Raw genomic sequence first — 17,603 nt, forward strand, 5'->3', positions numbered from 1 at the left:
TCGCCTTTCCAGGGCTCGCCCAGAGCGTCCGGGCATGCCCGCTATCACCTTTCCAGGGCTCGCCCAGAGCGTCCGGGCATGCCCGCTATCGCCTTTCCAGGGCTCGCCCAGAGCGTCCGGGCATGCCCGCTATCGCCTTTTCAGGGCTCGCCCAGAGCGTCCGGGCATGCCCGCTATCGCCTTTCAAGTGCTCGCCCAGAGCGCCCGGGCACGCCCAGCCTCGACTTGCCAGGCCGCAGCCAAACACGCCCGGGCAGGTCCAGACTCGCCTTTCCAAGGCTCGCCCTTGATACCGGGGCATGCCCGGTATAGCTTTTGCCGGGCAAACTTCCCGACATAAATGTGTATATATATTGTTGCCCGAAAAACGGGCTTGTCAGAATACCTGAGCTGTTTTGTTTCAATAAAGCAACTCGGACGAATTCCGTCTTTGGTCGCGTCAATTCTTTCGACTCGCGTTGGAGCGCAGTTCCTTCATTGGTGACCTACCGACATGGACACGGCAGTGACGCTTAAACTGCCTACCTTCTGGGAGGCTCACGCGGCTGTTTGGTTCGCCCAGGCGGACTCCCAGTTCGCCCTGCGAGGCATCACCATGGACGACACCCGCTTCCACCATGTTGTGGCGGCGCTCGGTCCCGCCACCGCGGCCCGCGCCTTGAGCCTCCTCCAGCACCCGCCGGCTGCTGACAAATACGACGCGCTGAAGACGCTCCTCCTCGGCACTTTCGCCCTCTCACCGGCAGCACGCGCACGGCGCCTGCTTGACCTGCCCGAGCTCGGCGACACGCGCCCGTCCGAGCGCATGGACTATATGCTCTCGTTGCTCGGCAAGCACTCTCCGGCATTCCTGTTCCGGGAGCTGTTCCTCCATCAGCTGCCTAACCCGGTACGCCTCGCCCTGGCTGGCACGTTGATCACGGATTCCCGCGCCCTCGCCAGGGAAGCCGATAAGATCTCCTCGGCGGGCCAGCACATCGGCGCGGTTACCTGGAGCCCGCCGCCGTCCGAGGCGACGCCCACGATGCCCGAGCGCCCTGCGCGGTTGGAGGCCGAACTGCCGGTGCAACTGGCGGCCGCCACGCCGCACTGCCCGCTTCCGACACGACGGCCGGGGCCTCCACCTGACCGGGCGTGGTGTTATTACCACGCCAGGTTCGGACACAAGGCTCGGACGTGCCGGCCCCCGTGCACTTTCGGCAGGTCGGGAAACGGCCGGGCCGGCGTTCATTCCCAGCCATGAGCGCCGGCCACTCGGGCAACTTGCTGTTTATTCGGGACAAAGCGTCTGGACGGCGTTTCCTGTGCGACACCGGCGCCCAACTGAGCGTCATACCTGCCTCCGAGCAGGACAGGCTGGACGCAGTTTGCGGCCCCTCTTTGGTCGCTGCTAATGGCTCGGCCATACGCACTTTCGGCCCACGCGTCGTCACCCTCTGCTTCGGCAGCCAGCGCTTTCAATGGACTTTTGTTACCGCCAGCGTCCCCGTGGCTTTGCTGGGCGCCGACTTCCTCTGCGCGCACGGGCTGCTGGTCGACGTCAAACGACGTCGCCTTGTCCACGCCGAGACCATCAGCTCCCTGGCGTGCACAATGAGCAGCTCCGCGCCGACCGAACTGGCGTGCGCCCTCCCGGCAATGAACGAGTTCGCTCGCCTGCTCGTGGAATTCCCGGCCCTCACGCGGCCGACGTTTTCGGCCGTCGCGGTGCGGCATGGGATCGAGCACCACATACCCACTACGGGCCCGCCGGTCTACGCCAGGGCCCGCCGCCTCGACCCAGCCAAGCTCGCCGTGGCAAAGGCCAAATTCGACGCGTTGGAGCACCTTGGCATCGTGCGGCGCTCCGATAGCGCGTGGGCCTCGCCACTGCACATCGTGCCAAAGCCGGGGGGTGGATGGCGCCCGTGTGGCGACTACCGCCGTCTCAATGACGCTACCACCCCCGACAGGTACCCGATCCCGCATATTCAGGACTTTTCCGCCCGTTTGGCAGGACGGGTCATCTTTTCGAAAATTGACCTGATACGGGGTACCACCAGGTACCTGTCCGGGCGGCCGACGTCCCGAAGATGGCCGTCATCACGCCGTTCGGCCTGTTCGAATTTTTGCGGATGCCGTTTGGCCTCAAGGACGCGGCCCAGGCGTTCCAGCGCTTGATGGACGGCGTGCTGCACGACCTGCCGTTTCTTTTCGTCTATCTGGACGACATCCTCGTCGCCAGCGCGTCCCGCGCCGAGCACCTCCTCCACCTACGAACACTGTTCGGTCGCCTCAGCGAGCACGGCTTAATTGTCAACCCGGTCAAATGCCACTTCGGCGCGACGACCGTTGACTTTTTGGGCCACCGCATCACCAAGACCGGGGCCGTGCCGCTGCTGACCAAGGTCGAGGCCATCACCACGTTCCCGCGTCCCCGTTCCATCAAGGCCCTCCAAGAGTTCCTCGGCATGGTGAATTTTTATCACCGATTCGTGCCCCGCGCTGCTCAGCTCATTCGGCCCCTTTACGAGGCCCTCCGGGGCAAGCCGGCCAAGCATGACATTGTTTGGTCCGCGGCCATGGACGCGGCCTTCGCCAGTGCCAAACGGGCCCTCGCCGACGCAACGCTGCTGGCTCACCCGGTGCTCAACGCGCCCATCGCCCTCACTACGGACGCCTCCAACTACGCGGTGGGCGCCGTCCATGAGCAATGGGTGGACGGGGTTTGGCAGCCACTCGCTTTTGTCAGCCGGCAACTCCGGCCGAACGAGTTAAACTACAGCACGTTCGACCGCGAGTTGCTCGGGCTATTCCTGGCCGTTCGCCATTTCCGACACCTCCTGGAGGGCCGCCCGTTCACGGCTTTCGTCGACCACAAGCCGTTGGTCTACGCAATGGCTAAGGTCACGGAGCCGTGGTCGGCCCGCCAGCAGCGCCACCTCTCCGCCGTGTCGGAGTTCACCACGGACATCCAGCATGTCGCCGGCAAAGACAACGCCGTGGCCGACTGCCTTTCGCGGGCCAGCGCGAACGCGGTCCACCTCGGCGTGGACTTCACGCTCATGGCGGCCGACCAGACCACCGACGCCTCGGTGCAGGCACTCCGCGTGGCGGACACGGGCCTCCGCCTGGCCGACATCCCCTTCGCGGGCACCGTCCTGCTCTGCGACGTCTCCCAGGGCCAGCCTCGCCCCATCGTGCCCGTTTCCTGGCAGCGCCGCATCTTCGCCTCCATCCACGGCCTTTCTCACCCGGGCCGGAAAGCTTCTCAGAAGCTGGTGTCGGCGCGTTTCGTCTGGCACGGCCTTCGACGAAACATCCGCGACTGGGCCAACGCCTGCACGGCCTGCCAGCGAGCCAAGGTCCACCGCCACACCCACGCCCCGCTGGCACCTTTCTCCGTGCCTGAACGGCGTTTCGACCACGTCCACGTGGACCTGGTGGGTCCCCTGCCCCCCTCGCGGGGGTTCACCCATCTGCTCACCATGGTGGACAGGACCACCAGGTGGCTGGAGGCCGTGCCCCTCACCTCCACCACCACCGCCGACGTGGCGCAGGCGTTCATCGCCACCTGGGTCGCGCGCTTCGGCACACCAGCGGACATCTCGTCCGACCACGGCCCACAGTTCACGTCTGAGCTTTGGGGCGCGGTCGCCCGTTCGTTGGGGGTCACGCTGCACCGCACCACGGCCTACCACCCCCAAGCCAATGGGTTGTGCGAGCGGTTTCACCGCTCCATGAAGGCCGCACTCATGGCCGGCCTTCAGGACGACGGTTGGGCCGACCGGCTGCCGTGGGTCCTTTTGGGCCTTCGCACGGCCCCCAAGGAAGACCTCCAGGCGTCCGCCGCCGAGCTCGTCTACGGCCAGCCACTCCGCGTCCCGGGCGAATTCGTGCCTGATGCTACCAGTCCCTGGTCCGCCGCTTGCCAGCGCTCGGACCTCCAGGAGGCCGCCCGACGATTTGCCCCCGTGCTGACGTCCCGCCACGGTGGCCCCCAGTCCTACGTCCCCCCGGCGCTTCGCACAGCGGAGTACGTCTTTGTGCGTCATGACGTGCACCGGGGGCCACTCCGGCCGCCGTACGACGGGCCCTTCCGGGTCCTGCGACGGGGCGACAAGTCTTTCATCGTCGACTTCGGCGGCCGGCCGGACCGGATTTCTGTGGACCGCCTCAAACCGGCGCACATGGGCGTCGACCGACCACCACGGTTGGCCCTTCCTCCGCGGCGAGGCCGCCCCCCTATCACAGTTCCCCCCGCTCGACCACCCACCACCACGTCAGACCCCTCCCCACGACCCTCCAGGGGTCGCTTCGGCCGGGTCATCCGGACCCCCCTTAAATTGACCCTGCCGGTGCAGGTCGATTCTGGAGGGGCGTGTGTAGCGGTTACCGCTGGATGTACATAATCGCCTTGCACCGGCCAGAACACGGCCAGACGCGCCTCTCCCGGGCATGCCCGGACTCACTGTTCCCGGGCACGCCCGAACCTCCCGGGCACGCCCGGTCTCGTCTTTCCCGGGCATGCCCGCTCTCGCCTTTCCAGGGCTCGCCCAGAGCGTCCGGGCATGCCCGCTATCGCCTTTTCAGGGCTCGCCCAGAGCGTCCGGGCATGCCCGCTATCGCCTTTCCAGGGCTCGCCCAGAGCGTCCGGGCATGCCCGCTATCGCCTTTCAAGTGCTCGCCCAGAGCGCCCGGGCACGCCCAGCCTCGACTTGCCAGGCCGCAGCCAAACACGCCCGGGCAGGTCCAGACTCGCCTTTCCAAGGCTCGCCCTTGATATCCGGGCATGCCCGGTATAGCTTTTGCCGGGCAAACTTCCCGACATAAATGTGTATATATATTGTTGCCCGAAAAACGGGCTTGTCAGAATACCTGAGCTGTTTTGTTTCAATAAAGCAACTCGGACGAATTCCGTCTTTGGTCGCGTCAATTCTTTCGACTCGCGTTGGAGCGCAGTTCCTTCAAGCTCTTACATGAGCCTCGATCTCGTATCCAAAAAAATTAAAAATTAAAATAAAGCAAGTTAACAGGAAACGTAGTTTGATGTTTGAATGGTGGTCGTGAATTATGACGAGTTCTCAACGACTTGTGTTCAAGGACTTGTTTTTGATGAGATAGATAGGATGGCACCTAAGACATTCGATTGCCAACATGTTTTTCATCCAACCGAGAACAAAGAAGAATGGATAATGGCAAAGGAGAAACAAAGGAACAACCTGAGTGGTCTTACTCCTCAAGGTTAATTTCCATTCCTGTACACAATCCCATTGTCATGCAGATATTTTCAGCGATACAAGACGCTTGCTCATCGAAAAGGATTAACGTTACAAAAGAAGTCAGTTGGGGATGGTCAAGCTGTCCAGAAAACACGAGTTCAATCAAACAAACGTGTGAAAAAGAATGTGATCAAAGCACAAGAGGATCATCTGCCAAGGGCACAGGCATGTCAAATTGGTTTAAATGCCTCGTTAGCTCCTGAGTCAGGCGGATACAAAACCATTGCACTCATTTCTCATTCAATCACCATTTTCTTCACTCTAGCTCCTAAAAAAAATACCATAAACTTCCCAGTCATCGGGAAATAAATTACAGACAAAAGGACGAATAATAATGACATCTGAAGGGTTATTGAAACTTTTTGGTCAATGTGTGAGTGGCATGATAGCATTACAGGTATGTGCAGTAACCTTTGACTGTCCAGTTAAGGTTCAAATCTTGAAACGGCTGTAAATTGCCATCCTGGGATTTTTGCATGCACGGCAAGACATCAATGTGCATGTCATTTCTTGGAGTCCCCTTCAGCCAGCTATGGTCATTGGTGGAAGTTAAATATCCCAGTGTTCTTCGTGAAGAGTAGGCGAGTTATCCTCGGCACCATGAACAAATTACAAATTACAAATTCCTGCTTAAGACTGTGGGTAGCAGTGGTCTGGTCTTCTTGGATATTCCTATAAACAAGGTTACACTACTTGCGATCTCAGAATGTGATTGTTGTCTGAGCAGCAGCTCCAACGCTATAAACAACTTGCATTCCCAGGTTATCCACATGCCACATGTGAACCGCTGCCTTAGGCTATGAAGGGCAATCATGATAATGATATGCTGTGGATCTTTCTTTTAAATTGACTTTCATTTTTGTCCCGTATTTAATTTGCTGATAATAAAATCCAGGTAATGGATTCAACTTATTCCGATGGAAAACAAATATCATTGAAATGGTCTTCAAAAAAATATATATACATATATATATATATATGTATATATATATATATATATATATATATACAGGCTTGCCATTTAATATGGAATTTTTTTTTTGTGGGGGTGAACTTACTTTTCAAGATGTCTTAGAACCAAAAGTTCATTGGAATTATGTTGAAATTATTCTAGATTTTGTTAATGTGACCTTTAAAAGAAACAAAAACCACATTTGACATTTCGAAACAAATAAATTGATCCTTGAAAGTGATGTAAACTGATATCGAACTCAATTCATGGACAGTACTGTGTTAAACTTCTGTGCGTTTTCCAGAAGTATCTCTTTATTTTGCACATTAGCCCAAATTTTTTTTTAACAAAAACAAAAGTTAAATTACGACTGGGATTACGGACAGTAAAATTACAGTTCAGTACTTCGTGTAACCCCCACGAGCATTCAGGAGTGCACATACACGTCGAGGCATGCTGTTCACGAGATTTGCCAAGGTTTGGACAGGAATCGCTTGCCATGCAGTGACAAAAACCTGCTGCAATTCACACACAGAGGTCGGCTGCTGGTCCAAGTGGTCGATTTGACACGTTAATTCTGCCCACGGGTTCTCCATCGGATTCATATCCTGGGACATGGCAAGCCACTCCATATGCTCTACACCATGGTCAGCAAGAAAGTGTTGGATCATGCGAGCATGATGAGGCCGTGCATTGTCATCTTGGAAGACAAAGTTTCCTCGAAAGGCTGCACGAGCAAATGGAAGCAATGTTTCTTCCAGCATGGCCCTGTACTTGAACTGGTTCAGGTTTCCATTCAGAACAACCAAGGTCAGTTTTGCCCCCTGCATGAAAAGCAGCCCAAACGGTCACCACACCACCTCCAGCTTGGACTCTTGGCACTTTACAATCTTTGTTGTAGGCTTCATGCACTTGTCTGCGCACTCGGACGCGGCCATCTTGACGATGGACCAGAAATCTAGACTGGTCACTGAAGATCAGGTGATTCCAGTGTCCTGGCTGCCATTGACGGTGCTCTCTGGCCCACTGCAATCGGCGCTGGCGGTGTTGTTTGTCAGGCGTGGCTTTCTCAGGGGACGCCAGGCACGATAGCCTGCTTGAACCAGTCGTTGGTTGACTAGCCTTCTGCATACAGGCACATTTGTCAGTTGATGCCACTCAGCCCTAAGCCGATTAGCTGACTTGGTACAGCCATTGTGGACTAACCGGTGCAGCTGGCGATCATCCCTCCTTGTGGTTCTGCGGGGACGTCCTGGCCTCGGTATTGGAGTAGGGACACCCCTCTGAGCATTTCGTTTCAGGATCTTTGACACATGACCTTGAGTGATGCCATACTGCCGAGCAATAGCACGCTGTTTCATGCCGTAATTTCGTAAAGCCATCACTCCATGACAAACAGCATTGTCGAGTTGACGGACCATCTCCAGAGGAAGCGGCAATAACTTTTGGAGACGTGCAGCAGTTGTTTTCCACTAATACAGAACACAACAACCCTTGTATACCGGACTGTGAAGCCAATCATCAAATGCACCTGTCCGTACATTTTGCCACGCCACCTGTGATATAATCCTGTTGTTGACTTCTTGCTGCGACAGACAATCAGTGACATGGTTCTTTTAACAAATAAATCACCAAAGTGTAAAAGAAACTCACTAGATTGATATACTGAGTTAAGAAAGTAAACCCAAGTCAAGAAAAAAAAAAATTCCATATTAAATGCCAAGTCTGTATTTTAATTATTATAAACAGGAAGTAAATTCCTGCATGGGGCTTGTGTGAAATAATTCTGACTCAACCCGGGAATCTAACCCACGGACCTCATCACTTTTGCGGTGACAGCCCATTGAGCTATTGAGTCTCTGGGATATCCTCAGAGATTTCTTACACGAACACTGCGAGCTTTATAATGGTCGATGGCTTACATGGCTGATGGGCAGACCCCGGATGTGAGTGTATGTATGTATGTCTATATGTATGTAAGTGTGTGAAAGTGCATTGAAGATTAACTAATCCAGCAATTTAATAAACAGGAAGTAAATTCCTGCGTGGGGCCAGTGTGAAAACATCCTGACTCAACGGTGGGCCTTGAAACCACGGGAACTCATCACTTTCGCGGTGACAGCCTACTAAGCTATTGAGTCTCCGGGATATCCTCCAGGATATATATATATATATATATATATATATATATATATATATATATATATATATATATATATAATTATGTATATATATATATATATATATATATATATATATATATATATATATATATATATATATATATATATATATATATATGTATACATATGTATATATATATATATGTATATATATGTATATATATATATGTATATATATATATATATATATATATATATATATATATATATATATATATATATATATATATATATATATACACACACACATATGAAACTGTGAGAAATAGCAGAAACTCCACAATATGAGCAGGGTGCTTCATTTATACACATATACGGGTGCATATAGAAAGTCTACATCCCCTTTCAAAAATTTCACCTTTTGTTGCCTTTTAGCCTGGAATTAAAACAGACTTTTTTTGCATCTTTATGTATACATAATATCCCATAATTTCCAAGTGAAAAACAAATTCGACAAATCTCAGAAAATTAATGAACTACATGGTATTCATAGAATACTTACCCGACGCAGTCAACTTGGTGTGAGCCAACTCTTATGTTTTTTAAGGGTTTTTTTATTTGATCCAATATGGCTGCCAGACCAGGTGAGCGATGACATCTTAAATTTATACTCTCTAATACTAAATGTTGTGTAGATCACGCTCAATAAATTTCAAACTGATAAGATCAAGCGTTGTCCCTGTCAAATTCTGACATCATAATTAAGGCACCAATGAAGTCATTGTTAACAACACCTATTCCCCATGCGGAGTTCGTTACAATGCGCCACATTACAATTTCTTCCATGGAGCAGTTTTGGAGATATAGACGTGCAAAGTTTTTCGGTTTTTCCAAGATGGCGCCTGCACCACGTGACCCATGACGTCATAATTATCATTAAAATATTCTACAGGAGACGCTCCTATGGTGAAAATTTCATGTCCATCGGTCTAACAGTTGCAGAGAATTTTTTTTTTCATACTGATCAGTTCAAGCATTGTACTTGTCGAATTATGACCTCATCATTAACATATCTTATTCCCCATGGGGAATACTTGACAATGCACAATATTTCAAATTTTTTTTGGGGGCGGTTTCGGATATATAAAGGTCCAATGTTTTTCAATTTTTCCCGAACCTGTACCTCGTGACCGATGACGTCATAATTACCATTAAAAATTCTACATAATGAAGTGCTCCTATGGTGAAAATTTTGTTGCATTATAGATGTATAGAGGTGTAATGTTTTTCCAAGATGGCGTCCATACCAAGTGACCTATAACGACATAATTATGAATAAAAAAACTATACAGGCGGAGGCGCTCCTATGGTAAAATTTCATGTCAATCGGACCAAAGGCTGCTGACAAAATGAATTTTTAAAATGCAAAATGCAGACACGCACGCCACATGTACACGACACGTATGCAACCGAATGCTTAACCCTGATTTTCAGGGTTGTATACAAAAGGGTAAAAATACAAAACTAGTTTATCTTGGTTGGATAAGTGTCCACCCCCCTGAGTGTCCACTTGGTGGAAGCACCTTTGACAGCAATTACAGCCGTGAGTCTGTTGGTATAGGTCTCCACCAACTTTGCACACCTTGATTAGGCAAAATTTGCCCATTTTCTGTACAAAACTGTGCAAACTCAGTTAAGTTGCGTAGGGAGCGTTGACAGAGAGCAATCTTCAAGTCATGGCACATTTTTCAATTGGATTTAGGTCGGGGCTCTGACTGGGCCATTCAAGGACATTTATCTTTTTGTTCCTTCGCTTTGTAGCTTTGGCTGTGTGCTTCGGGTCATTGCCTTGCTGAAAGGTGAACTTCCGTCCCAATTTCAGCTTTCTTGCAGAGGGCAGCAGGTTTTCCACTCGGATTTTTTCCGAGATTTTGCTCCATCCAGTTTCCCTTCTATCCTGTCACAAGACAACCTTTATCAACACGACAACCTTTCTAACATGGTGTTGTCAAGATGATGTCCTAACAAGGGACCCAGTCCCTGCTGATGAGAAACATCCCCATGACATGATGCTGCCACCACAATGCTTCACATTAGGGATGGTGTTGTTTGGGTGATGTGCTGTGTTGGGTTTGCATCAAACGTAATGTTTTGCATTTATGCCAAAAAGTTCCATCTTGGTTTCGTCAGACCACAAAACTTTTTGCCACATGGCTTCAGAGTCTCCGGAGTGTTTTTTTGCATACCTCAAACAGGACTCGAGGTGCGTTTTTTGAGTAATGGCTTCCTTCTTGCCACCATACCATACAGGGCAGGATTGTGGAGAGCTTGGGATATTGTTGTCACATGCACACAGTGATCAGTCTTTTCCATAAAGGTCTGTAGCCCTTGCAAATTTGCCATTGGTGTCTTTGATAAGTCTCCTCCTTGCTTGGTCATCCAGTTTGGAGGGACAGCCTAATCTAAGCAGGGTCTTGGTGGTACCATACGCCTTACGCTTAATGATTGTCTTGACTGTGCTACAAGGAATATTCAAGGCCTTTTGAAATATTTTATACACATCCCCTGATCTGTGCCTTTCTACAACTTTATCCTTGAGATCTTTTGAAAGCTCCTTGGTGCTCATCATTCAGTCTTTGCTGTGAAATGCACTACCCAGCAGAGGAAACCTACAAGATCAGCTGATTTTATTCTGAAATAATCAGAATCACTACAATTTAACACAGATGGAAGCCAATTCACGTGGTGTGTGATTTTGAAGATGATTGGTTACACCTGAGCTAATTTACAATTGCTCTTATAATGTGGGTGGATACCTATCCAACCAAAATGTTCTAGTTTTGTATTTTAAATTAATTTTCTGAAAATTGTCGAATTTGTTTTTCACTTGGAAGTTGTGGGTTACGATGTGTAAATAATGTTGGAAAAAGTCTGATTTAATGCAATTTAATTCCAGGCTAAAAGGCAACAAAAGGTGGAAATTTTGAAAGAGGGTGTAGACTTTCTCGAGGTACTGTATGTATGTATATATATATTGCTACGGGACGGGTCTGTCAGCATACTTTGTGTGTGTTACGGTACATACTGTGTGAGTGTGTGTTTGCGCGAGCTCACTCGCACATAAGTGTGTGGCGTGGACTTTTGGAAGTGTCTCAATTCATCATCCTTGCTGAATGCCCCTGATGTTATAGCATCACAAAGTTGTGATCCTGCCATTATAGAGCAAAGTATTTCTTGTACTCCATTGTACATACATAAATATCGATCTATACTGCAGTTAGTAAATTATTTGATGGACAGGGTAATTGGATGAGGAGGGCATTTTTCATCGTGCGCCTTTTTAGAGGAAACAGGTTAATGTACCGCCAGAAGGGAAAATAAAGCTGAGGTGGAAAGAAGGATTTCATCTCAAGGGAAATCACTGTGGGCAATGCTCCTATTTTTCGAGGGGTAATCGCATAAAACCTTTCTAACATTGTGTTGCCAATGCCATACTTGTTACTGTATGACAAATGTCTCAGGAAATGAGAAAAGGACAAGGCAAGAATTTGTTGAGGAATGGGAAATGGGATTTAAATCATGTTTTCCACATTTTATACACGTGCTGCTGATCCGAATTGAGGTTGCCATTAGTACATAAACTATGTGGTGTATTACTTTTGGTACCAGTCATTAAAAGCTCACAAAATAATTTCAAATCCCACAGCTACGAAATAACATGAAACCCATAATGCGCAACATGCAGCACATGGCACGCAACACAAAACACAGAACATACAACACAGAACACACAACACAATGTGCAACACTCAACACAGAACATGTAACACAGAACACACAACAAACAATGCACCGACACACAATATGCAACACAGTATGCAACACGCAACACACGACACGGAACACGCATTGCACAACATGCAATTTGCAACACACAATGTGCAACACACAACACACAAAAAGCAAGAAAGAAAGTACAACACACAAAGCGCAATACCCAATGTGCAACACAAAACACACAAACCACAACACACAACTCGCAACAAAATGTGCAACACAAAATGTGCAACATACAATGTGCAACACGTAATGTGCAATGCACAACACACAACGTGCAACAAACAACACGCAACACAACGTCCAACACACAACGTGCAAAATGCAACACAGAGCATACAACATAAAACACTCAACATAACACAACACAGAAAATAGTAACCAAATTGGGTTATGGGAAATGGAAATCATGGAATTGCACGGTGGAGATGCTGGATGCCTCCAAAACTACACTTGATCTCTGTCTCAATCTTGTCCATTGCATTATTTTCGCTTTGATGCGTTCAATTCTGTTTACATCTGTCCATCATCATCAGTTCCTGAATGCTCTGAGCAGAGTCAAATGTACAGTAAAGTAGCACAAGTGATTGGACATGGGTTTAATTTCCAGACAATCAAACGGCAGATTAGTCAGTAAATCATAATAAGCGCAATGCTAACAGCAATAGCTCCAACAATAACAACAACCACAACAACCACAACAACAAATAATAATAATAATAATAATAATAATAATAATGGATGGCATTTGACTCGGCAAAAATAGTGCATACAAAAGACCATGTTCAAATATCATATTCTGACCAAGATGTTGACATATTCTATTCAGGGTTTTTGCTTTTGTCAGGGGTTTTTTTCAGGCATGCTATGTCAATTTTCTTCTGAGGTCTATAATTCCTCCTCCTTGGGGATGGAATTTTTCAGCTCTATCTGCAACATAGAAAGGCAACACGCTTCTTTGCACATTTCTCTGGCGATCAGAAGGTCCTCAAAATCTCATTGGAGTATTATTCAATAATTAATGCAATGCTTTGTGGAATGTGAGTATTTGCATACCCATAATATGTGATGTTTATTTGGTAGGTGGAAGAAGGTATTTGTGATTGTTGACTTGTGTTATGCACATTTAGCAAAACATATATGGTAATCCATTGTCATTTATATTCCTCATTCCATTATTTTCCAACGACACAATGCAATTCTTGGTAGCTTCGCCCAATTCGTGCATTAAATCACTTAGAAGTTGGAAGTACAAGCTTATCACTCATTGTAATCCTTTCTGTAATTCACGATTCACGGATGGTGTGTGTGTGTGTGTGTGTGTGTGTGTGTGTGTGTGTGTGTGTGTGTGTGTGTGTGTGTGTGTGTGTGTGTGTGTGTGTGTGTGTGTGTGTGTGTCTGTTTGTCACGCTACTCCTTTGTCATTGTTGCACTGATTAAAGTAGCATAATATTTAGCTTGTAAAGAAAGATAGGTTTAATGGAGATACAATTAGTCTGTTGTCCATGTCTGTTGGATAAAAGTCTGTTGGATAAAAGTTTGTTGGATAAAAGTCTGTTGGATAAAAGTCTGTTGGATAAAAGTCTGTTGGATAAAAGTCTGTTGGATAAAAGTCTGTTGGATAAAAGTCTGTTGGATACAAGTCTGTTGGATACAAGTCTGTTGGATAAAAGTCTGTTGGATACAAGTCTGTTGGATACAAGTCTGTTGGATACAAGTCTGTTGGATACAAGTCTGTTGGATACAAGTCTGTTGGATAAAAGTCTGTTGGATAAAAGTCTGTTGGATAAAAGTCTGTTGGATAAAAGTTTGTTGGATACAAGTCTGTTGGATACAAGTCTGTTGGATACAAGTCTGTTGGATACAAGTCTGTTGGATACAAGTCTGTTGGATAAAAGTCTGTTGGATAAAAGTCTGTTGGATACAAGTCTGTTGGATAAAAGTCTGTTGGATAAAAGTCTGTTGGATACAGGTCTGTTGGATACAAGTCTGTTGGATAAGTCTGTCTGAGTTGTCTATTGGATATTGGAGTTGCTATTATTGCTGAAGTTGTTGTTATTGTCTGTTGGATAATTGTTGGATAAATCTGTTGGATACAAGATGATCAGAGATAAGTCTGTTCCTCATAATGCCGACAGGTAGAATTTCCAGAATTGGCACGAGGCCATGTTCTTCTTTCGTCCAAACTTTCTGAAACATGTAACTACTTCTTGTGAGCTTCATTGAGCTGGCTGTTTCCTGTAAATTAAATATTGCATTAAATCATTTCCTACATTTTAAAATTATAACAATTGTTATAACATTGTATCCCATATTCATCTCTACTCTAAGAGAGATGTATGTCTGTCTGTCTGTTTGTCATCATTCATCTTAGAGATGGCCAAACAGATCTTCATCAAACTTTCGGAGGTTCGTCAACGAGTGTCGGGGAGTGTTTAGGCAAAAAAGAAGCTTTTTTGAAACTTTGGAAAATAATTTTTTTTTTTTTAAATCACTCTTTAATATAGTGCCTATGCCTTTGTAGCTCTGTGAAATGTAATATTAAATGATCCCCGACCCCATTCCTTAATGGGTGTAGGGAAGGGTTTTAGTCCCCTGCTCCCCCCAAAAATAGAAACAGAACAAGAAAAATTGTTTTCTTCAAAATGGCAACAGAATTAGAACAGCAACGGGCAACACCGAGTACCCCTGTTCAGACCACCTTTAGCGGCCATTTTTCCCCGCAGAGCAGGGGTTGGCCTTTTTCGGGCACCATGGGCCCCCTTTTGAAGCGATGTTTTATGGCCGGATGCCCTTCCTGCCACCAACCCTGTTAGACGCCTCTTGCGACACACAGGGAATTACCAATTAACTGGTACTCAATTTGCCGATCTCAGTGCCCCTGTTCGTGTTATGTAAATTTTATACTTCAAGACAATTAAATATACCTGACCGATAACCGATAATGCCAGTTCTTGAGGAGGTTTGAACGCTGCACAGGCGGCCATGTCTGAGTTCAGACTGACCTTAAGGCATGCTCTTGGGATGATTATAATCTTTTACTTTCATCATTGCAAGCACAAATAGTCATCATTTGATTTACAAGACTGTTGTTAAGGTAGAAAGGATTATGATGGTTTATGAGGACCAAACAAAATAATAAGCGTTGTGAACAGGGAAAGGAAGTACCGATGAGGAATTCTTCATGTTCTTCCAGCTTGTACGCATTTGGGACGTCTGGAGCAGGCAGGCATGTACGGAGCTGATACGCTGTTTGGAGATAAAGGGGAACAATATTTGGATTTTCAGTGAAATATATTGGCAAGATAAATGTAAGAATGGCAAGATAGTTATTTATTATTATATATTATTAGATAGTTATTTGGACATCCAGTATTATGATTGTGATTGCAATTGTCATTATTATAGTTACAGTCAATCTCATTTTTGTAAAGGGTGTTTCCCTAAAGAATGCCTTTTTTTCCCGAAACGAATGATGCGCTCACACATACCGCAATGTGAACATACAAGTGATTATAATTAACTGTAGCAAGTCTCAACAACGCGTGCGCTGAGAGGTGAAAAGTCTCCAAAAAATCTCAATTTATTTTCTTTTTTTTCTCATTTTTTTTTAGATATGACCGAATAACTCGTCGCTCAAAGGATAGCCTGTGTCACATTTGGAATTGCACGCAAGCTTTTTGCAGACACTCTCAGGCCCGTTAAGGCTGCACAGCGTTGGCTTTGTTTTGCATTATTTTCACAGCATTGGCTTTGGGCGATGGCCTGGAAATTCGCCAGACCTAAATCCAGCGGATAACCTTGGAGCCATTATGAAAGAGCGAGTTGAAGACCGCTTGTTGGATTTTTCGGAGAGTGAACAGTGTTCCTGTGACCGTTTAATGGATATAATCAACGAGGTCTTGGAAGGAATGAAAGGTGATACTGACCCTCTTTTGCAATTTGTTGAGGTCGTTTCGAACGCATTTGGATCTTGTGAAAGCCGCTGGTGGAAAATCGATTAAAAATTATTAAAGTCTGACGTGTGCATACGGTCGGGAAAAAAAGGCATTCTTTAGGGAAACACCCTTTACTGTACTTCATCTAGTAAAAGTGTACAAATATTTCTGATCAACATGCATCATTACCTCCGTCATCGAAGGTGGACGGAGGTTATGTTTTCACCCCTGTCTGTCAGTCTGTCTCTCTGTTTGACTGTCTGTCTATCTGTGAGCAAGATATCTCAAAAAGTTAAGGATGGATTCGGCCGAAATTTGGTGGACAGGTTAGGTGTTTGTCAAGGATGAATTGTTTAGATTTTGGTGAATATCCGGATATCCAGATCCGAATACTCGAATTTTAAAAGTGGTTCTTCACCATTGAGTGAAAAAGTGATTCTTCACCTTCACATTCACCATATCTCAAAAGGTTGTGGATGGATTATGACAAAACTTGGTGGATAAGTTTGTTAGGTGATGAGAACAAGCCGATTCGATTTTGGTTCTGGTCTGGATGCAGATCCGGCCTATCATTGGGATACAAAACATAAACTGTTCGGCCGAGCAGAGGTATGCACTCTACAGAGTGCCTTTGTAGTTTTGAACGTCTTCTTAGATGTCATGTTCCATCAACAGCCATCATGGCCATGTTTAGTGTTGAAATAATATTTGGAGCAACCTCATTATAACATTACAATTTTTTTTCAAATGACAAGATTACTGCAGCATCAACAAAATGAGGCACCCAGGCAATTGGAGGGAGCAGGATTCTTTTATAATATATAACACATTTGTCAGATCATGGAAAGAGTAAATACTTTAAAAAGGAAGAGATTGTATCCATAATATACCAATCCCTTAAGGACCACAATGTCTAATGCTTTCATTATAATCAGAATGAATGTGGCACATATAAAGGTGAATATAAATAAAGGTGAATATAAATAAAGGTGAATAAATATAAATCACATATAAAGGTGAATCTTATCATGCAGAATCAGATTAGGAGTACTTCCACTTCCTGAATGGCCCAAATGATTTCCACATTATTGTAGTAGGGTCAGCTGGGTCATGTTTTTCGGCCAATTGTTATTGATGAACTGAATGGCTTGATGTAACGCTCAACTGAAGGCGATTTGGATATGAATTTGTTATATGTTCCTTTTTGCCAGCGATAACTTGCCTACTCTTCACAAAATACACCGTGGGACCTTTAATTTCCACCAAAAAAAAAATGTAGATGTAGATGGGACATCCAGATTAACGACCCTCCGAGAGGCGGCACAGACACTTTGTAATGTAACCGCCTGTGAAACAACAATCCTGCAGTTCATATGTGGGTCTGCAATCAAACCCAGGCTAATATCAGCTCAAACTTTAGTGTGCTACTTTGGCATCATCCTATGGGATTATCAGAAAAGATCAGAGAAGAACGGAGAACTAGTCTTGCGGT

General features: G+C 46.7%; 1 protein-coding gene across 1 annotated transcript in view; it reads right to left on the reverse strand.

Moving 5' to 3' along the window:
• LOC137433184 (CUB and sushi domain-containing protein 3-like) overlaps window positions 1-17,603 on the reverse strand; it is a 1,533,363-nt gene that overhangs the window by 282,764 nt on the left and 1,232,996 nt on the right. Inside the window, exon 49 of the mRNA XM_078783994.1 lies at window positions 15,342-15,422. Within this exon, the coding sequence (XP_078640120.1) occupies window positions 15,342-15,422 (81 nt within the window). The remainder of the gene's footprint in view (window positions 1-15,341; window positions 15,423-17,603) is intronic.

The sequence above is a fragment of the Myxine glutinosa genome, chromosome 8 (genome assembly GCF_964187855.1).
Source record: "Myxine glutinosa chromosome 8, kmMyxGlut1.1, whole genome shotgun sequence".
NCBI lineage: Eukaryota > Metazoa > Chordata > Myxini > Myxiniformes > Myxinidae > Myxine > Myxine glutinosa.